At 38.1% G+C, this 22,860-nt stretch overlaps 2 protein-coding genes across 2 annotated transcripts in view; both read left to right on the forward strand.

Annotated features, from left to right (window-relative positions):
• The window catches only part of Nlg4 (Neuroligin 4), a 117,156-nt gene extending 96,051 nt beyond the window's left edge, over positions 1 to 21,105 (forward strand). The window contains exons 12-13 of the mRNA XM_036377282.2: positions 4,653 to 5,154; positions 20,981 to 21,105. Of these exons, the coding sequence (XP_036233175.2) occupies positions 4,653 to 5,116 (464 nt within the window). The 3' untranslated portion in view covers positions 5,117 to 5,154; positions 20,981 to 21,105. The remainder of the gene's footprint in view (positions 1 to 4,652; positions 5,155 to 20,980) is intronic.
• Positions 21,006 to 22,043, forward strand: LOC138859043 (mucin-22-like). Its single transcript, XM_070113224.1, has one exon. It carries the CDS (start codon positions 21,006 to 21,008, stop codon positions 22,041 to 22,043), a length of 1,038 nt encoding a protein of 345 aa, XP_069969325.1.
• Positions 22,044 to 22,860: the final 817 nt, after the last annotated feature.

Raw genomic sequence — 22,860 nt, forward strand, 5'->3', positions numbered from 1 at the left:
ACTCTGCGCTAGCCTATACTTGTCGATGTTTGGTCCTTTCCGCACAAAAACACACATCTGCAGACTCGTGTCAAAAGCATCGCTGCATGTCACTCGAATTGCACACAGTGTGCCCTGTTGCCCGCATTGTGCGCCGTGTACGCACCACTTTCCACTCGGCGCACTCGGCTGCAGTTGTCAGCAGCAAATTGCCACACATGTGTTCTCTTGTTTGCTTTGCACCGCGTTGTTGTTTTTGCTTGCTGCATTATGTGTTACAATGTTAGCTGCATTTTACTGCATGTGACAGCCGTCCTTCCTCCTCCTTCCCCGCATGGCTGCACTTTCCGCTGCGCATTCAGCTGTCGCCACATTTCACTATTTTTCTGTTTGTCTGTCTGTGTGTGTGTGTGTATTTGTGTATGTTGGTGCGTTGCCCTTGTCGGCGTGTGTTTTCCCGTTTGCGGCTACATCTAATTTTCCATGTAAATTTGAATTTGATTAGTCGTTGTTGCAGTTGCAGTCGCAGTTGTTGCACGTCGAATGGTGCATTAACGACCGAGAGTGCTCCTGAATATGTGCGTATGTGTGTGCTTATGTGAGCATTTATTCAAATGTGACGTGCTCATTGGTTGGAAACGGTTCCATCTCTATTGATGCGCTCACAGTACGGGGGTGTTCGCCGGCTTAGTGGGTTCCGTTGTTCCGTTGCGGCTTTTCTGCATTTCCGTTGCGTGCTGCTGTTTCTTGTATGTCAACATTTACATTTTCTCGTAATTTATTGTAATGCTGTTGTTTACATACGCTTAGTCACATGACAGTAAACCCAACGATTGAAGCATAAATATTTAATTTTGTCTTCTAAAGCGAAATATTCGGTTTCATTTCCGGTTTTGTAGTGAATACCGGAACTATTTCCATTTGTCAGCGCTAGAAGCTTTTGATAAACTTCGGTTTAGGTGAAATTGTAGTTAATTTTTTAATCTGTGCTGAAGATTTAGGTGTGTACTCAAGTTAAGGGTTACACCTAGTGTAAAGGGTATAACTACTATATAATCGTACATACATACTTTAAGAATACACAGTAAAATTTTTGATGAATAAAATTAAATACTTTTCAAGTTACACGCGGCCTCGGATAGCGCAAATAAACAGGTCTTCAACCGCTACAGTGATTCTGGCAGTCACCTAAATACAAAATTCTCTATTCGAAGACATTGTTCATACAATGACTCGCGGTCGAAAAAGAAACTCAAAAGTTGACAAAAGTGGGGCGTTTTTAAAAAAAGTTGAAATTCACCCAAAATTTTGGTCGTTTTGCCTGTCAAAATTCGATTTTTGATCAGTAGGTCAATGTATGGAGAACTCTATACAGAACATGCAGAAAACATGTGAGAGTGATCAAATCATTTGTCTGCGAGTAATCACTGCAGCAAATTTGAAAAAAATGGTTTTAAAAAAAAAGGGTTTTGGAAAGCTGTAGTTCGAAAAATATTTCAAATATCGATTTAGAATTTACAATGTAATTTTTTAAAGCATCACCTATTGAAAACTGAAAAAAATCGACTTCGACTAAAACTTCCTAAAAGTAATTTTGACAGCGATTTCAAATCAAATCTAACTATATATATTCTTCGGATTATTTCTGCTTTTTGATGCTAATATTAATACTATGAATAGGGCTTACGCATTAAATTAAATTGGTTTTGTTTTAGCTTTTGATTTGGATTTTTATTAGAGCGAAATAAATCGCCATCAACATAGCAAATTTAATTAACTTTATATAAATAAAATATGTGCTAAAGTTGGCAAGTCACACGTTTTGTGCACAAAATGCTATCGTCATAAACACACGTCGAACAAAACACATTTTACTATAAATTACGCAGCACTATAAGCACACCGCGCGTTCACACACACGAGTATATCACCGACTTGAGCTTATTGCGCGTAATGCTTTGAATGCGTATTGGCGGGAAGCAAGGCAGACATTTTGTGCTTCAAGCTGCTACTTTACAAGTTAAAAATCATTTATGATAAGCGGATACTGAGCTCAACGGATATATCTGTCATATACATACGAGTATATACTTATATAGATATGTAATGACAGTAAAAACACTCCAAATTTACTCTTCAAAGTTATAAATAACTGTTTTTGGCAGATATATGTTAACGCAAATAAGCTCAGAGCATTTCCTTACTAATACCTGTGGAATAAAATATTGCGTCTACAACTACATTCGTGCAGTTTGCCAACAGATGTTGCAACTTGAGGTTTATTCCATTGTTCCAATATTCCGAACATGTGTTGCAAAGCTATTGTTCTTATACGTCTTTTTCAGCATAATGCATTCGAAGCTCAAACAAATACCATGTATCCAATTTTATGCTTGAAAAAGTGTTTTTGCGAGCGGTTCTTCTTCATTATCTTAATTTGAACAAAACCTTAACCGAAAGTCATCGTACAGGGTATCAACCATTGGTATGATTCATTCTTGGCCGCCAAGCCGGCGCGATTCTTTTGGAATGGATTTCACAAATTGATAGAAAGATGACAAAATGTTATAGCTTCAGATGAGCAACACTTTATGGAAAACTATTGTACATGTTTTCTTAAATAAACATTACAATTTTGAAAACAAAAAACATGATTTATTAAAAAATTAAAACAAGTAAAAATTTTTGTTAAAAAAACGTTGGAAATCGGCAATAGTTATTAAGAGGAAATTTAAACCGATTGCATTCATTTTCAATACTAGTTCAGCCTTCGAAAAGAAATATATATGTTGTTTTATAGGAAGTAATTGTTATTAATTTTTATTTTATTTCAAATTTTTCGCTTCGCTTTTTTTTATTTTATTGTTCCTTATCTCTCCCAACATTTCGCCATAAATAAAAATGAGCTTTTACTGCACTGCTTTCATTGTACATGTACGTATGTATAAGCCTGTACGCATATACATATGTGTTATACAATGTGTGCTTTATTCCCGATTTCCTGTATGAACATATGCCAACAAAGGAACTGGGAAGTGTATGCGTTTGCTATGACATGTTCCAATGGTTTTACACATACTAATGTGAGCGTGTACATGTCAACTCCCCCTAAATTCCGTGCACTCGCTCCATTTCCGCACCTCACAATTTCCATAATAATAATGGCAAAGAGGAGCTTATGTAATAAAATAGAAATTAAGTTACCCATGCCACACGATGTCCCAGCGTATGCACATATACGCCAACATGCTGTATATATGTATGGATATGTGCAGTTACCTCCATGTCGAAACGAAATAATGGAAATTGCATTTGCACAACGCTTTTGATTTGATTCATTCGACGCGTGTGCGGAGCCGAGCTGAGTGGCTTGTTCGACGTTCTTTTCACATATTTTGTTATTGTTATTGTCAAACGTTCGGCGTTGGATTGTCGAAGCAAGCGTTTGATGTGCAACCTGACAGATGTATTGTTGCTAGTTGGGGGCGTCACTGCGTGCATGTGTGTGTGTGTTTGTTCGTTGAGGCAAAGTCTCAATTTCAATTCATGCGCGAATAATGCAGAATACAATACATAATAAATGTATTGCTGGGGACTGCGTGTGTATTGTGCACGCACACGTACACCGGAAGTAGCTCATTGTGCATACGAAAATAGCTTAAATTTTACTTTGGAAACATCGTCTTTGCACCTCACCAACAACAACTCACTCCCACGTATTTGCACACTTACATATGTACACTTATTGAAGTGTGCTTGTCTGTGATCTGAAACTTCGCTCATGCCCGTTTCTCATCAAAGAGCTGCTGATTGTCGGAACCGCCAATATCGAACAACTATATGTTATAGCTTAGCTGCCATAGAAACTCACTGCTCAAAATCTAGTTTTTTTATTGAAATCTTTTTTATTTAACAAAATATCTTCACGAAATTCAGCACTAATTATTGAACAAGACAGCGCTAAGATCTCCCAACACATTGCTCAGATCGGATCACTATAACATATGGCTGTCATACAAACTGGCCGATAAAACTTAAATTCTTTAAGACTCTGAGCACTTTGTGTTTCCCGAACTAAAATGCAATGCTGTGTAAAAAACCGTTACGCTAGCACAACACCAGGAGCGCTGCGCCCAATCACCTCCTTCTACATTTCACCGTCGCGCATACTTTTTTGTTAGACATAAAATGCGGCTATTAACTCGTGAATCTCTGCGTGCAACATTTGCCCGAAACTAACGCAATAACGATGCATCAAGGTGAACATATATTGCCGTTAGCCTGCGAATGTCCGCGGTTTTTATTGCATAAATTCCTCACTTGCGTTGTGGCAGATGGTGCTATGTGGCGATTGGCAAGTCGCGCGCAAACTATTTGCATGCCAATAAGTGTGCAACAACAACAAAAATACATGTGCGAATACATAGTTGGGACAATCAATAACAAATACCCGGCGTGTCGACACGCTGGTCGCAAATCAGCGGAGTGTGCGTGAATATGTGTGCACAGGTGTGGTGGCTGACATGGTCATAAATAGCTGAAAGTGCTAGGAACAATTGCATGCGTTGCTGGTGGCACATTTATTTCGCTGTCTTCGATATTCAATATTACAAACAAAAAAACCTTTCTGACCCTCTCTGAATACTTTGTATTTCATTTGCCTCTCCTTGCAGACGCTCAACAGCAGCAACAACAATATCAACAACAACAAGTCGGCGGTAAGCATCAACCAAATGGCAGCGTCATGACTGGTGTGAGTGCCCAGCAGCAACATATACGAGCACCACGCCCACCAATACGCACAGCCTCCTCTGCGCTCACCAGTGGCAGTGGCAATGGCAGCGGCAGCGGAGGGGTCGTCAACAGTGGTGGCGTGGTAGTTAGCGGCAATTCGGCCATTTTGAACAATCTCATCGATCAGACGCCATCGAACGGTAGCAGTAGCAGCGGCGTCAGCAGCGCACCCTCCAGTAAAGGTCACTCACATCATCACCTGCATGCGCATGCGCACTCGAACGCCATTGCCGACAGCATCGGTCTGACGACCACAACGTCAAGCGGTAGCGGCGGCGGCAGCAACAGCATACATGCCCAGCAACAAGTGCCACAGGCGGCGATCGATGAGATGCGCGTCTGATAGGTGTCGGTATTCGAGCTGGAATTATAGTCTTCTTGGTGAGTGCAATTAAAATACATACAAATTTATAGCTTATCAAAATGTGGCGATTAATTAGAAATGCTACATATTACATCTAGCCCTACAGTCATCTTTAACATAAAATTGTGCTTAATAGCACACAGTTATTATAAGGGCCTCAAAAGTTATTCTTCATTGAAATTAACCGTCGCTCTACAAGGGTTTGCCAGTAAAAGCCAGTTATGCCACTCTGTAAACGCTACTCACGTTTGCTTAAGCAAATTAAAAATAGTCACAGCGGCTAAGCGATGGCAAAGCAAAGGTGACGGAGTCTCTTCCTTTTCACTTCATTTTTGGAGCATACGTTTAGTCGGCGCACTTTCCATTTTTCATTTGAAGTTTTGTTTTTAATTCGCTTTGTATCAGCACACAACGCCTTTCCTTAGAACAATAGAACAAATATCAAAGCAAACATTGACGTATTTGTAGCACACGAGCGCGTGTTATCGCCCGCATGAATTGCACACTCACAGTGTTCCCTCTTCTGCTATTGACGCTACAAACAACAGCGCGCCAGAGCGCAATGACGCATGCAGCTAGCTTGGCTAACACTTAAGCAGCCGCGCTGCTCGCATACATTGTAGCTAGGCGGGCGTTCCACCTATTGTTGGCTTGACTTTGTTCAGCTGGCTGGCTGGCTGGCTGATGGCTACCACTTAACGAGCTTTAGCTGCTTGTGTTCACTTGCAACGCCTAAATTTATGCACTGCAACTCACTTGAATGGCAATCGCAATGGAAATTTGCATTATACGACGAAGTGCAGTCAGGAAGCGTGTGACAGGTATGCATCAGTGTACTGCGAAGGCTCTAAGTAAATAGCCACACACACACACACATTCTTGCATGTATGTGAGCAACGAAATGTGCTTGTTGCCAGACATTTGCATATTTCCGTGTGTGTGTTTGCCAAAATGGTTGCATATTGTTACGCTTTCGAGAGCGCTCTAGCAACACATTTGCTCATTTTGCTAGCAAGCATCGTCCGCCCGCCCGTATGCCATCGCGTGCACGCACACAATCACACAATGACTAAATACATTCTCACACATTTTCGCACTTAGATATATTTAAGTGACGCCAGCTGCTGTGTCTGTGCGCCGTCTAAAATTTGATCATTTCGCTTGGTTGCCTGTCATCTTCTCAAGCGCCACTCAGTTCGTCGCCACTTCGCTTTCCCACTTTATACAAATACATTGTATAACCCAGCTCCCTTTTTATATATTCTGTAACTCTAACTTTTTATCTCTAAGCATGCGATGCTGCAGCTCGTTGACTCGCTAAACAAAGTAGAAAGGAAAAAAGCCACGGAAAATGACAAAATTATGAACGTCTTGGAGCTTACTTTGCCGCTTTGGCACAGTGTTGACTCCCACTTGCTGGCAAAGTTGCATAATCAGAATTTATGTATTCTTGAATTATTATTTTTCCACTCAACGTTACTTCGTTGCATGCTTGATTTGCTGCTGCTCAGCTGGCAGTCAACTGTGAGCGCGTAAATTTAAAATTCATTACCCAAACTGAATGTGGCGAAGATGCACAAATGTGGCGACAGGTGATTGCAGCAAGTCACCTGAATGACGGTGCGTATATCCTAAGCTATATCCTGCAGTGTTTTATCTGAAACATTTCGAAATCGAGCAGAGAAATTGTGATTAAGCGCAGGATTATGTTGTCTGCATTATATTTACCTTAAATCAGACTAGCTTTGCAATGTAGGACATTAGCATGCTATAAAAACAAATACCGATTATTTTCTGAAACCTTCTCTTAGCCTGTTATTCTCTACCGACTGGTCCTGTTTACCATATATTTGTGCCGAAGGCCACATTTAGGTTCAATAACCAGCTACATACCTCCAACAAAAATATAAATTACATAAACTGAAATTTTTGGCAATTAAATACAAAAATACAAATAGCAACTCCTACGCCGCATTTATAATATGTATACATATTTGCCATGAGAATATAAATTATTATCCACAAATATCAAATGACAGAGAAATGATTTTCTATGAATTTTGAGTGCTTCATCATTCGAATAACTCATTTATTATTATTTTTATTTTATTAATGCCTGGAGGAATACTTTGCTTTTAAAATATATCGTACAAAGCGTAGAAAATAATGCCCTTTTACACATAAGGGTAACAAAATTTTAGCTTTTGTTTTGTCACATGAAAACTCATATCGAATTATGAATGACACGTCAGGTTTTCTTGTGACATCAAAATATATATTTTCTTAAAAAGTACAAACATTTGCTACATTTAGAGAAACTATTGCTTAATATAGAAGTAATAATTATAAATTTCGTAAATATCTGGCTACTGTAAGGTCCTCTTTAAGCCTCCAGTAATAATCTGCTAGCATTTCGAGCGTTCCTTCATTAAGAAAATGTTCTGATGGAGCCTGTCATCTTGTTCGTCACCCGCAGCACCCAAATTTTCCGGAAAGAAATCCAGTTGAGTGTCCACCATATATATTTGTAAGAATATATTATATCTAGCTTTATATGACATTATAGGATTTGAATAAGTTTAACTATTTTTCTGATTTATGGTTTCCAAGAAAATCACAAAACAGACAACAGGCGAGATATTCCTGATCATTCAGTTTTTCTTCAAAGAACTCATCTTATATCAGCTGCCGTATTTTTTGTACCTACATATATTCCCTCTTTAATTTTGGACTCGCTGAATTTGGTGAGTTTCTCTTTCAGATATACAAATAAACTGCCATCTCTAGGCATAGCGTTTACAAAATTGTTTGTCAGGCCGAGTTTTATTTGCAATGGCAATAAAAGACTGTCATCGGGGCTCACTAAAGGTTCAGTTTTAACATTATTATGGCCCGGAGTGCATGATTTACGCTTGAGCCACACTCTCTTTGAGCCTTTGGTTCGGTCCAAATCATTAGTATATCAAATGGCATATGATCTCGTTTAGACCAAACTAATAGCAGTCTAACACACGTTACACAACATTTATGTAGAACCCAGGATTTATCCTCACAGGAAATTCAAAATAGTAAAATATCTGAATATCTATGATACCTGGGTCTGTATTTGGTGGAATTAGAAGAGTACGCCGTATTTTGAATTTCTAAAATGGTGTCAAAGCATTAATGAGGAACGCTACTGACAATAACTCATCAAATAGAAGTGTGCGATTGCTAGGCACGAGGCATAAGTTTTCAATCATAACAACGCTGGGTCTCATGGTACTACACCGGTTAAATACCGCCTTATAGCACAGACTTCGCACCCTCCGACTGCCATTTGTTCTGGTCAATGCCGAACTCGTCACTGGAATACGGTTCACATCAGAACAGGGTATCAAAACTTGGCTTAATATATTCTTGGCAGCCAAACAAGTTCTTTTGGGGATGGAATTCACAGATTGCTAAATAGATGGGAAATGGAAGTCCTCAAAGTGTGTTAATATATATATTATGTAACTGACTACTAACTAAGACAGTTCTACTGCTGTGGAAATGCAACCCAGCTTTACATATGTACTCGTGTGTATTATTCTTGCATTGCTTTCAAAAATTTGGAACCAATTTGTACCTACTGCTTCCAAATAAATAATTTAAGTTCAGCGTTAGACTTAATTTACTCTTTCTTTAGTTTTACTTTGCCATTGGAATGCCACATATGGCAGAAATATCTGTTAAGCCGAGCAATAATCGTATGTTTGATGATACTACTTGAATGAAGTGGTTGTCACGTAGCTTTTTTATTGTCGTGTGTGGAAGTGTGAGACGTGCATAAAAGCCAAACGTTGTTCAGCGTTGATAGTAATTAGTTAACAGTACATTTGAAATTTAACTGCAAATTCAGCAGAATTTCAATGGAACTTGATAATTAGCAGCTGTATGTTCTAGCATTACCTTATGGCATAATTTGGGCAGTTCGTAAATTTGGAAGCATGCTGGATTGCTACTACTGAAATAGCGCTGCTTGAAATTAGTTCAGAGATGGACGGTAGATGGTCAAGGCAGCGGATGGGTAATGCAGATGAGAGAAGAATACATATATAGTAACAAAGAGCTAACATAACAGAATAGGAACGAAGAAAACTTCCTCAACACCACTTTAAAAACTTACTTTTTTCTTTCATTTAAAATATAACCTAAAATCACAAAAAAAAAAGCCGCAGACAAGTTTACGTGATTTTAATGAATATTTAAGTCGTCAGTGACTTTTTGTTGGCCTTTAGTTTACGTACTCAACTCGAACTTTTGTGCGCCTCCTCCCGTCAACGCACTGCCTTCAACAGCCTCTAAGCTCAGCTCATTACTTTCCACTTGTGCGCGGGCGGCATAAGCAATTCGCTACTGAACCAACTCAATTCCATTTCACTTAACTTTTATCTTGAACGCCACTCGACTTTTGCCTTGATTTCTACTTAGTCGCTCGTTCTTGTTGTTGCTGCTGCATTGCAATTGCACTTGTGTTTAAACAACCAACCAATGACAACTGAGTCGTCGCTTCTCTTCTTCTCTTGACTGATTTCTTTATCAACTTGACTTTACGCGCTTACGCTATTTCAATTCGCTTGCACCAACGCCGACGTCAACCCTTCGCTGCGCTTTTGTTTTACCGATGTTGCTAAGCGACGCAGCGTTTATGTCGCTCATTTTTGCGCCTTCTAAAGTTCAAGGAAAGGCGTATTACATACATACAAATGTATTATATATATAGAGACATTTGTTCGCTGACTTGTAACTGCAGTTAAACAGATCAGCTCACTCACAGACAATTGAATTTATTCAAGGATAAGGTGTTCAAGTCTTGTGGGTTATGTAAAGTTTGCTCGATATTGTACCAAAAATTGCAACACTTGCATTCTTACGAACTTTCGCCTTTACTCAAAGCGGTTTATTCAAGGTATTTTCTAATGGGTGTTTAAAAAGCTCTTAAATTTTAGTTTCCTTAATTATAAGTGCAAAGTTCTGCTGAAATTGTAAATAGTTAGCGGCATGGTTTTATCTCTTCGTTGGCGACAAGCTATAATACTATCCATAAAACTTTTCTCAGTAATACTGATATGATATATTGTACATATAGCAGTTATATGCATATATTATTAGAGATGAGATCCTACTATTTAAGGTTGAGGTCAAGTTGCATAATATCTTTTTTAAACTTTGGTGTAGATTTATGTATTCAAGGGCACACCTAGTGTACGAGACCAAAAACAGCGATTTTTGAGAATAAAAAAAAAACTACTAAGCGCTCTACGACAGCGCTAAAACAAGATCCTCTATTGTGGTAGTTATTCCAACCTTCTCTGTGGATGAAACCTAAAAAAAGGTATTGTCCGTACAATGACATACGTCGAAAAAAAATTTAAAATTGGTTAAATTTTTCCCAAAATATTGTAAAACATCGAAATGTGAAAAAAATCGATTTTCTTTAAAATTCACGATAGGTGTGGCCCTTAATTTGAATGGCAAAAACAGTTCATTTTTCATAGTATCTACTCTTTTGTATCTTCTACAATTTCCTTTTAATTATTATTTGAAAATTAAATACAATTGTTTTAGTACAAATAATGCCCTCGCTTTCTTTCCGCTTGCCCTCCTTCAATCTGTGTCTACTCTTTGTTGCTCTCATCCGCTGTTCATTACGACACTTCAGAACTCACTCTTCGTACAGGAAAATGTTAATGCGCTTAAGAAAAACTAAAAACACGAAAAGCACACAACAGAAAGAGGCTAATTTAGCCAGTTTCTTGGCAAAAGCAAACGAGAGTAATAATAAATATTTATGAAGCACAGCATGGCAGAATACTTGTATGTAGGTGAAATGTAAATTTAATTGTGCTTGAATAAAAATAATGAGCGCTTAGATGCTCGCGGCATAAAAAGAAGACACAAGAAGCGTATCGCATTAACCCTTGGTGGAATGGTAGAGCTAAGTATTGTTGAGCAGAATTGCCTTACCTATCTGGTTGAGAGTGGGCCGCTAAATATTTTTCTTTGTTTATTCTATTATTTCCTGAACAGGCTATATTAGTAGGAGACCCTATAAAAATAATATATATGTATATGATCAACATGACGAGCTGAAATTTTGCATACGTCCTTTGTGGAAAACGTTTTTATTTGACAAGATGTCTTCACGAATTCTGTCTAGTCGAGAATGAGGTGCTAAAATTTTTTATTTACTTTTTCTATTATTTGACTTAGATCTGTCATACAAACTGATCGATAGAAATCAAACCTTGTATAGAAATTTTTTTTTCCGAAGGGTCTTATAGCTTCGTTGCAACCGAATTTAAAGTTTTTTTCTGTTTTTTTTTGTTTTTGTTTTTGAGTTAAATATTTTATAGAGTAAATCCTAAATCAACTTTTAGGAAGTGTGCTTCGGAATCGCAATCGCAAGTATTTAATAAAGACTGGACATTGTCTTACTGCACCAACTAATCTCACCTCAAGTTACGCCCATCATTTATCTAAAGCTTTATAAATAACGGTGTGAGTTTAACAAATCAGCGGCCTTAGAGCGCAATTAATTAAAATACAGGAATTCAAATTAAAATATAATTATTTAATGAAGTTTAGTTGTTTTTTTCGTGGTGTTCTAAATTAAACATGCTTCGCCATGTTTATTATGCAATTTCTATATTATCGGAGTGTGTGTTCTTAAACCACGCTTGTGGTCACAACAATAGTTTTAAACATTATTTATTGTACTGCATATAATATGTGTAGGGTAATTCAGCTGCAAATGCATGATTCCAACTGCAGCAGGATAAACAAGCGCGCGGTTGGGGTTACGAACCGCGTAAGCCCACATATAGTAAACACTGCTGGGAAATTTTCAATATATGAGTGGTAGCCGAATAGCACATTCTAATGGCGAAAAATTTAATTCGGTCACACCCACACACACCAAGCACCATTTATATCAGGTTATTTGCCGACGGTATAACCTAATTAAAAGAGCCTCATTGCTAATTATTTGGTAAAATGCTGGTTTATATAAACACATACACGCATATATGTACGCATACAAAGTACGAAGCAATCTCTGCCAGTCGCACACAAAAACACCTACAAACCGGACTAAATGCCGGCATGAAATCGCACACAACTTTACTTGCGATGAGCGCTTCTTGCACAACTGCGAGCGTTTGTGTGTGGGTGTACGCAAGTGTGAGTGTGTGAAAAGTTTATTTGTTTAATGTAGATGTTGGCGCCGAAAAGTATGCAATTAAAACTGTGCTACATAGCGCATAAGCAATCAAAACACCCGTTAAACAAACAAAGGCGCACACACACATATGCAAAACATTGAAGGCTTGTGCGCGAAAACTAAAAAAACAACAAATCGCGCGACGAGACGAAAACGGCGTGGCGCGCGCGCATGAATGTCCTTGCCTAGCGTAATGGTAATGAATGTACGCGCAAATGAATGGGCAGATGAATAAATGTATTTGAAAGGAATTTTAAAAGCAACGCGATAATTTTTGTGCTTTCGTCGTTGGCGTTTCGCTGATGTTTTTGCCAAGGAATTGCCTTTTCATTTATTTGCGGCGTTTTGTGTAAACACGCTGTCTACTTTAAGAATTTAGCGCACACTCACTCACCAACCTGTGCACATACTTCAATTGCAATTTGCTTTTGTTGAACGCCACTTGCAGCTAACTCCTTTCACCGTAACACACATGCGCCCGTTGCTTTTTTTTCCTACTCCTTCTTCGTTTTTGTTTTCGTCCTGTTAACATTCGACAATGGTGGCTCGAACTGCTCATTGCGCATTTTTCCATGTAGCAATCATCAAAGTCACAAATCAAGTCGCATCTTAGCACACAAATACAGCTAAAGAGCACACAATTTGCAACTCAGCCAAATGAAGGGCATGTAAGCAGCACGCGTTCATGATTCGTTCGTGTAGGCCTTGTATCAGACTGGCTGCCGCTGTCTGGCAGTTGCGGTGAGTGAGTGCCTGGCAGCTCCGTAATTTGTATTCACTTTGTTAGCAAATTTTAAATTTTCTCCTTTATTACGCTTATTTATTGCTGGTATTGTTTTTTTTTTTTTTGTGTTTTTCAATCGTATTTTTGGTACTTTCAACTTTTCCAAATTTTCCTCTTCCACTTTTCTTTTCAACCACATACATGCGACATACAAATGTTTGCTAAGCAAAGTGTAATATTTCTATGCGAAAAAAATCAACTTTATGGCAATCGAAAAATATGTCGCAAATAAAAATCCACTCAGCGCGAGCAGCGCATAAATGTTTTTCGCCACTTGTCGCGCGTACAATTGAAGTTTTTACAGTTACGCCGGCAAAGGTGAGTGCATTCGCAGTGAGAAAACTTATTGTGTGCTTGCTTTACAAGCAATTCGATTTTTTGTTGCTTTTACGGTTATTCGTGCACTTCAAGTTTATGTAACGCCATAACAAGCGGCTGTGCGTGTACGTTGCTGTAGGTTATCCCAGCACACAATGGCAACTCAGAAAATGGTTAACTGTGTATCGGAGGTTTCTTAACATTCCCCGCGTGCGTATCTTGGGTTACCGAAAAACTAGAATTGTAAATATGATTAAAGTTATAGTTTATTCTTTTTTTTATACTCCCCCAACATGTTGGACAGAGTATAATAGTTTTGTTCACCTAACGATTGTTTGTATCACCTAAAACCAATGAGATGCATAAATAATCTTGAAACTTAGTACATATGTTATTTAGCGCCTAAGGATGATAGAGATTGCAGTTGGGCGTAAACGGACTACTGCCACGCCCACAACATGTTATTTAACAAAAATCTATAAAGTTTCATAACTAAGCCCTAAATTATGATACAAAGCTGTAATTTGGTACAGAGGATCGCAGTGGTGAGAGGCACTTGTGGGCCAAACACTTTAAGTGGGGGTGGTCCCGCCTTCTAAGTGGGACATATCTTTCAAACCACTAAAGCTAACTCAACCAAACTTGCTGAGAAGCAGTATTTTTAGCCTTTGTTCATACACTGTGGAAATAGGTAAAATCACATAATCACACTCACTGCCCACATAACGGTTATGTTAAAAATTTGAAAGTAAAACTTTCCACAAATATTTCATCTTACCTATCCTCGAAGTATTTCATCTTACGCCCAAAAATTGTCGAAATCGGACTATAACTTTTCAAGAACGAACGAACTGAACACCAGTGTATATGGCTGATTTTTTTATCGAACATATCGGTCAGTCTGAAAATTCTAGTATTGAAATTAGGGAGGAATATTTTTGTGATAATCGAGTCAATACTTACTTTAGCCCCCACACAACTAATATAGTTATTTCCGAACTTCCGTTTGACAAGTTACACCCGAACTTAGCTCTTCCTTACTTTTTTCGTCGATTTGTTACAATAGTTTAAGAGTTAATATTTTTAGCTGAAAGGAAGTATCCTTGACATTTTTTTATTAACGCTAAGAGGCTTATATAAGCTCTTTTTAAAAAAATGTCATCAGATAGTTTTTGCATTTAAAATTAAGAACGAAATATAGGTACGTACTATAAAACATATTGCTTATGAAAATAAATAGACCTCTTTATTTTTGTCAGTTAGATAGAACTTTAGAAAATACGAGTAAAGCTGTGGGCGTCTCTTTAAATTTATTTGAAAATCGTTTAGTCTGTCCACTTTTAGATCAACAACAAAGACAACAAAACTAATTATCCCATATGATATCAATTTTTAATTGAGCGGATAAAAATAGACAGAAAAAGTAGCGAAGTAACTAACAAATAAAAACATCTAAAGGTTCTACTTAAAGTTTAAATGTTAAATGATAAAAACTGAAAATTGCAACAGCAAGCTACATCTGCAGATCGAAAAACATTCCTTACAAGGAAACTATTGTTTTAAAAATGTAAACGTATTGTAATGACCAACACTTCTCATTCTGGTTGACTGGTAGTCTTTCATAAGATAAGCATTGAACCCCGGATAATATTTACTGTAGAAGAAGCGGAGTAAAATGTGATTTCCGTTCTTTATTTAACTGGTAGAATTATGCCGCAAAATATGCTAACTAAGAAGGCAAATCTACAAATTATTTTAAATTTAAACTAGTTGAGGTGGATATTTGTATTTTATTTTCCAACTGTATTTGGAGTAAGTTTTCAAGGGAAAATAATTTGAATAATCACTATTTTGAATATAGCAATTTCAATGTCCAAAAGCTTTTTTGTGTCAGCTCTGATTCAGGCTCCCTTACGACTGACTATTTATGAAACATGAGTTTCAACAATATTATTTAATAATTTTTTTTACTTTATGACGGCGCTTCATCTTCATATTTTGAAACAAAAAGCATTATTTGTATCAGTATTGGCGCGAATTTATTGAAAACTCATACCAACTAACGGAATATGAGAATACATACTAACATGTGTACACTATGCATTTTGGCAAATATTTTTGCATCACACCAATTCTGATGTCAATTCACACTCCCGCCGCTAACTGTCAGTTAACAGCTGTCAGTAGCAAATATGAAATTTTTGAGAATTTCGCAGCAATTGAAAAAAGCTGATTTTTATTTCTTTTTAATTTCTGTATATCTACAAGTATATATACATATGTACACATATGTAAATAAACTTGCATTTCGCCGCTTACAGTCGTCACTTTTGCACGCATTTCTAACTGTCATATTTGTGCCGATGGAATTTGAAAAACTAAAAACGTCACGTCGCCGATGGAATAACGCAAAATCGTTACGCAAAATTGAGAATTTAAATTTGGTTTTTTTTTTGGTGTAGAAATTCTGCAAATAGAATTTGCTCACCACGGCCATAGCTATGAAAAATCGTTTGTAGCGAGGCATTACTAAAAGAAAGTTTCAACCACATTTAGTCAAGTTGAGCTTTTTGCAGTCGCTGAATTTCGCAATTTCGGTTGACATTCTCAAATGGGCGATGTACCAAAATTTGGGACCTACGCGCAGTGCATTCAAAAAGAAACTTTAAATTCGTGTTCTTTTTCAACGTTTGGAGTATACTCAATTTACTTACTTTTTCTGAATTATTTAAAAAAAAATAATTAGAAACTCGTTATTAATTATTATCCGTTTCGAAAACCTTATGTTATTTGTAAAATGAGGCTCACTGCTGCTCGTTTTAAATGCTTAAGTGAAACCCATAGATTACTGAACGGAATTTTAGCCTTTTGAAGAAGTAAAGTTAAGCTGAGGTTCTGGACTTTATAAATCATAATATTTTGCTAGCTGCCAGCACAAAAGTGTATAATCCGTTAGTGGAAAGATATCGAATGGCAAATGCCATTTTAGTGAATGAAACTACAGATTTTAAGCTGACATAACCGTGAATTACGACATGCTAAACTTTTCATGACCCGAACTTCTTCGGGTTTTGATTACAAATCCTGATTCATGGCACCGAAAAGCAGTGACCTATTGCATTACTTATACACTATATCCAAAATAATCATTTTAAAATTACTATTTTTCAGTTTGGTTACAAGTTCTGCGTAACATCCCCAGTTGTGGATTTAACACTTCAAAACGTTACAAAAACAAAGTGTTGAATAAATTGCAATTTTCAGTGTCACTCAAAACATGCAAGAGTAGAACGAAGACGCTCACTCTCTCAGTCGCTTTCCATCCCGCTCTGCTGCACTACTCGCTACCATCCTGACGGCCACCATGGCGGCCTGTATCTTCATTTGAAACCGAAATAATCTGTCGGGGCTCTACAAACATAGCAGTCGCATATTCCTTTTACTCTTTTTGTTTTTCCACTTTTCTACCGGCTTTCTGTCGCCGTTATTTTGCACTCAGCTTTTTAACAAAGTTTTAAATGGATTTTAACTTGTGTTGGAATAATTTTAATTGGATGCGCATTTCGAGTGAAAATTAGTCGCACTTCAACTGCAAAGTAGACACTGCGAAAAAAAAACTATGTCGCTCACCTCACCATTACACCCCCTCAGTTAGGTGCATTTTTCGCCGCTAGATATGTACATATACATCTGACTGTAAACTACGCGCTGTCACATGACTGCATCAGAGCCAGTGGTCGTGACACTTGGCTTCAATTGAAGTATAAATAGAGAATGTGCGCAGCGAAAAGGACACATCCACACACACATATGTATATACGGTATATTGTACATATATTGTATCATCTATGCATTAGCTTTTTGCGGCATTCCACTGCTACAACAATTCGCCTGCACCCACTCCCTCGCGAGTTAGTTTAATCAACAAGAACAGTAACAACCACAGCACTGCATTTCAATAAGTCTCGCCTTGCTTATCTGACACTTGACATACTTTCTTGTTGACTGCATTTTTCGTCTCTCATCTTTCTGTGAAAGTTCGGGCGCAGCGAAGAACAACAAAGCGAGCGGAGTGATTCTCACTTTTAGCCGCACTTACCAAATACATTAAATATTTTATTTGCATACTTGAATGGCAGCAACGGCCCTTTTGAGACGAAATTCGTAAATGCAAAGCTTTTAAGCCGAGCAGATAGTTGTTTATGCAGTTAAGTGAAAACTTTACAAAAACAACAACAACAACGCCACTTAATGAATCAATAGAAACAACTTAAATAATTGTGAACTTAATGCTGCAGTCCAATTGTAGCCGGATCATCAACTAGGTCAAATAAAGTGTAAATTAAATTTCAAAACATTTCCACAAAAGTTGGTATTCGAGTACCAAATTTTGGTCTCCTGATAGCCGTAAGGATACTTGTCATCTACCCTCCTTAACCAAGTGTTATGCAATTTTAGTTCTTGTCAGCGGTCGCTGAATACCATAAATTCATAATATAATATTAAAATATTAAAGTACAATAAAAACAGCATAGATACGTTAGGCGTCTTTCCACCTTGAATGGAAAAAGTTTCAGCATTGTTTATTAATACAAAAATATCCGAAAGATTATTAAGATGAGCCATATTGCTGATAATAACAAGTTTGAATTGGTATCACAACGTAGTTGAAGAAGAGTCACTTTAGGTTCATAGGCAATTCGAACTCTTCTTCTGCTAAAGGTGGTGTTTTGATTCCATGGACGCCATTCCCCCGGAGACAGTTAAAGAAGGTGTTAATAGCTCCACGAACGTTTAGTGTATGTCTGAAGTGCAGTTGCGTCCATAGACTGTTCTGTAAAATGTGCAATATCGTTGATGTAATCAAGCAATTATTTGTTGATGCTCCTAGCGATAGACTACGCTCCAGTGGAGGACTGCAAAGGTGGATTCTGTTAAAACAATCGAGTAGAAGCAGAAAAATTTATGATCTCTGATCGCAATTTATTATGTAAAATATTGTCGGTAGAAGGATAGCTAACTAGAGAAGACATCAACGGTACACAATGCTTCAGGTAATTCAAGGCAACGTATCAGATCGAATTCTGTGAAAAATCAAATAATTGACAAGGAATAACGAAAGGCAAATACCAATAAAAATATAAATTAAAATATTGGTAAAACTTGTGTATGAAATTTATCTGCCATTATAGTCTTACCTTCCGCAATCACGTCTGCAATTTTAAATTTACATATAAAAAACGCATTAATTTATTTGGCACTCATCCAATATGCGCTTTACCAATTAATGCTCTCAGGAAGAACCAATCACAGACACAAAGTTGTCTGCCTGCTGGCAAAATTAACAAACTCTTTGTGTCAGCGCCAGTGATTGGGTAACTGTATATAAGCACGTTGCGTCCAACATCCATCCTTCCATTCCCACTGTGGCTAAAGAATTAAGGCGTTCGTGAGAATAAGGGCAATTATGTAAAAATGAACATTGCGGGTAATTTGTTGAGAGGCGAGCAGAATAAATAAGTTTTGTGGCGTTTATTTTTATTCATGAAAATTTGTTTAATTGCTAAAGGAAAAGTAAATAATTTAAATAAACGGAAAAAACGTTAACTTCGGTTGCACCGAAGCTATAATACCATTCACAAGTACAAAGGTTTCTTACAAGAACATGAGTCCGAGCTAATTTTGTGAAAATACCTCATCAAATGAAAAACTTTTCCATGCAAGCACTTTATTCCGATCGTTCAGTTAATATTGCAGCTATATGCCATAGTGGTTCGATATCGGCCGTTCCGACAAATGAGCAGCTTCTTAGTGATGAAAGGACGGGTGTAAAATTTCAGATCGATGGCTTAAATACTAGTTCGTATATACGTATACAGACAGACAGACGGACAGGCAGTTTTCATTCAACAGTTTAATTCTCGAAAAATGTTATTGGTAGATCACGTCAGCGTCTCTTAACCACACGGCATTATCGCAGCGTCAATTTATTGTAGTTTCATATTCATTGTTGTTGCCGACTAATTGCGTTAAATGTAATTGACAGCGACTTCATGGGGCAGAAACGATAAGAACAGCAATCACAATTTCATGCCAAATTTTTACCACCGCTATAATAGCTTGCTGCTTTCCGTCATACGTTTACATTTCTGAAGTAATATTTATTCCTCTGTTACATAGCACATGTGTACATACGTTGACGTTTTCGTTTTCCTTAACTCAGACCTTGGCAGCTGCGTCCGCTTGCCGTGTTGCAATCATAATTTTCAACTGCCACTGCCGCAGCTTAATTTGACACACCTCGCATGCCAATCGCCTGCATCAGCTGTCGTTAAATATCTTAACCGTACATTGTCATTCCGTTATGTTTGCTGACAACAGTGAACGCAATCTGTAAACACTGTAGGAAAATATATTATATATTTACAATCTTAAAATGTAGTTACTAAAGCGTCGTTATGTATTTAGTCTTCTTCAATCTGCAGAGGTATTCACAGGCATTCATTAACCGGCTGAGAATTTTAAACCAATTTGAGAAAGAAACAAAATGTGTATATTTTTTCTGTAAATTTCCTCATTTTCAGTGTAACAGCAACCTACAAGTATTTGTATTGGTATGGCTATGTCGAATTTTATTTGTGCACCGATATCCTTGCCCTGCTGGTTTTCTTTACGTTGCGAGCATTAACTCGTATTCTCATTATTTCATTAATTTTTTTACTTGTTTCTTATGATCGTCGTTTTAATGACCATGATACAGCTATAACAACGGATGTATAACTGCAAATTTATGCCTGCATGTTTACTCAAGGAAACTCAGCTATGTAATGTTGTAGCGACTGGTAAACGGAACTGATATATAATACTCGAAATGCTATGCATTGAGTTATCATTATATATCGTTTTGTAATTTTGCATACGTCCATTTCTCTCCAAAAATCTGTTTATTTGTCGGAACCGTTGTTATCGGACCACTGTAACCGAAGTAAAATAAGATGTTTCCAACTTTGTAATATGTCCTCTATAGATTTAGAGCTTTGCGCCTTAATATCGAATACTTAAAAGATTCAGGAACTATCTTCAGACTTTGGTGTACATCGAGTCTGCTTTTAACTCCACCACTGATTCTTAGGTCTTGATATATCTTCCGCGAACCAAGGTAATTATTATTAAGTAAATCACTTTCAAACACATCCTCACAATTGGAACAAACCCTTTCAATGGCTACTCAATTTGTATCCGTTACTGTTGTTCCCCATTCGCAACATCAGAAAACAAACCGAAAGCCTTTGAAAAACAGTTGTACCTTTTGGAGCTACTTGTAAACTGCAATTAAAAGAAAAGATCATCAACTAGTAACCTTAAAACTGAAAATGTGAATTTGCACAAAAGCTTCTCCTTCTGCAGCTTTTATTTCCATTGCTTTGATTTTTTCTCATTCTGCTTATGTACAAATATATCTCATTCTGGTTTTATTTCTCTTTCATTACTACAGCTCAAGTGATCAGCTGAATACGGACATGCACGAAGAAGATTTCACCGCAAATAAGCAGGCGGAAAAGGAAGACGAGGTAGACGTATATGCGCCAGCACAACCATTCTGTCAGCAATCGATGGCCCTGCAACGCCTGCAATTCGCGCATTCAGCATCGGTGGCGTCCGTGGCATCAATGTCACCGGCAACAACACCGCCACTTTCATCGCTGTCGCCAACTCAAGCTGCCGCCACATCAACAAATGTATTGAATAAGAAACAGAAACAACAGCAACAACAACAGTATCACCAGTCACCAATAAAAAGCTCAAGCACGTCGACAGCCCAGCCAATAATTTCAGAGCCCACAGTAGTGGCTTACCAGCAACAACAACAACTGCTGCCATACAGACAGCACGCACACCGAATCACACACCAGCAACGACAACCACAACAATCGCAAGCAGAGCAAATGATTTCCGCAACCGGTGTCAGCGCCTCAGCGGCCGCAGCTTATAAACGGCAACAACAAAAACTGCGAAAACTACGCGAACTGCACTCACTCGCCTTGGAGGGTGGCGACACGGCGCGCGGTTATTGCTCCTGCGACGAGCAATGGACCTCATCATCGCCGACCACTTCCGGCTCGCCAACACTCTCGTGCACCGAAGGACACGAAAAGACATCCGACGGAAGTGAAGGCAACGAAACAGCAACAGTAGCAACAAAGACCGAACGGGTGACAGGAAACGCGTACAAACAAATGAACGTGACAACAGGGCATGGCCGATTGGCAGTCGGCGGTAATGACGCTGGTCACAGCCGGACATGGCAACCACCCAATCGCAACAGCAACAATACTAAGAACAACAGCATCGATGGTGGTGGCAACATTTGGTCGGGGACTCGAGCAAATGAGGTCGCCAAGGCAGCAGCGGCCGTGGTGGCGGCAAAGGCAGCTGCCTCAGTAACGTCGACAAAGACGACGTCCATGTCGGCTGGTGCGTTACGCCCTGTACCGGCATTACGCCTCAAGCAACAGCACCATGTGCGCTTCTCGGACGAAAAGAATTTTTCCGATTAGTTTGTTACAGCGTCGAGAAAACGGACACAAGTAGAAAGTAAAAAACAAAATTGAGGGCAAAACTGATGAAGACAAATAAAAATGACTGAGCAAACTAATTGGCGTAGAAGGGCGAATGGCGGCAATGACTCGGTTTCATACAAAGGCAAAGCAAATTCTTTGTGCCGCAGGTAGCTCATATTTTAAGGCAGAAATATTTCATTTTAGGATTACGTACAAAAAGGTTGCGCCGACGTTCCATTTTTTTTACACGGTCCACGCCGTTCCAGTATCTTTACAGCCCACTTGGACCTAAGAATATGCTGATTGTATAGTATATTGCCTATAGTGTGAATACGCATGTCCAAATATACATTCCATACACTTGAGTAAAGACCGAAGATTAACTTAAAGTCTAGACAGGCGCGACGAGAAAACGTCACAAAGCAAGATATAACAATGCATTGTTAAAACAGATAGAAGATCTTTTTTAAGTGAGTGATGGGAGGACGCCAAACCACACATTTTTTTACAAGAGAGCAAAAATGTTAATTAACCGGACTTCCAAAACTTATCTCTCGACTTTGACTCGGAAGTTATAAACGGAACTGCAATGGATATTCAGACCAGGAATTCAACCCAGTTATAATTGTGAGAATGTAGTAACGTTCTTTCTGATTTTATTTACAAAAATTGGACTAAGATCTAAGATCTCTCCATACTATGAGTCCCTTTAAGACTAAAAAAACTCGTACCCTTCTTCCAGATTAGAGTTCAAAGAACTATTAGCAGCCCAAGTTTTCAGTATCGGGTAGTATAAAGGTAAAAAATATCAAAA

Source organism: Bactrocera oleae, chromosome 2, assembly GCF_042242935.1.
Source record: "Bactrocera oleae isolate idBacOlea1 chromosome 2, idBacOlea1, whole genome shotgun sequence".
Taxonomy (NCBI): Eukaryota; Metazoa; Arthropoda; class Insecta; order Diptera; family Tephritidae; genus Bactrocera; species Bactrocera oleae.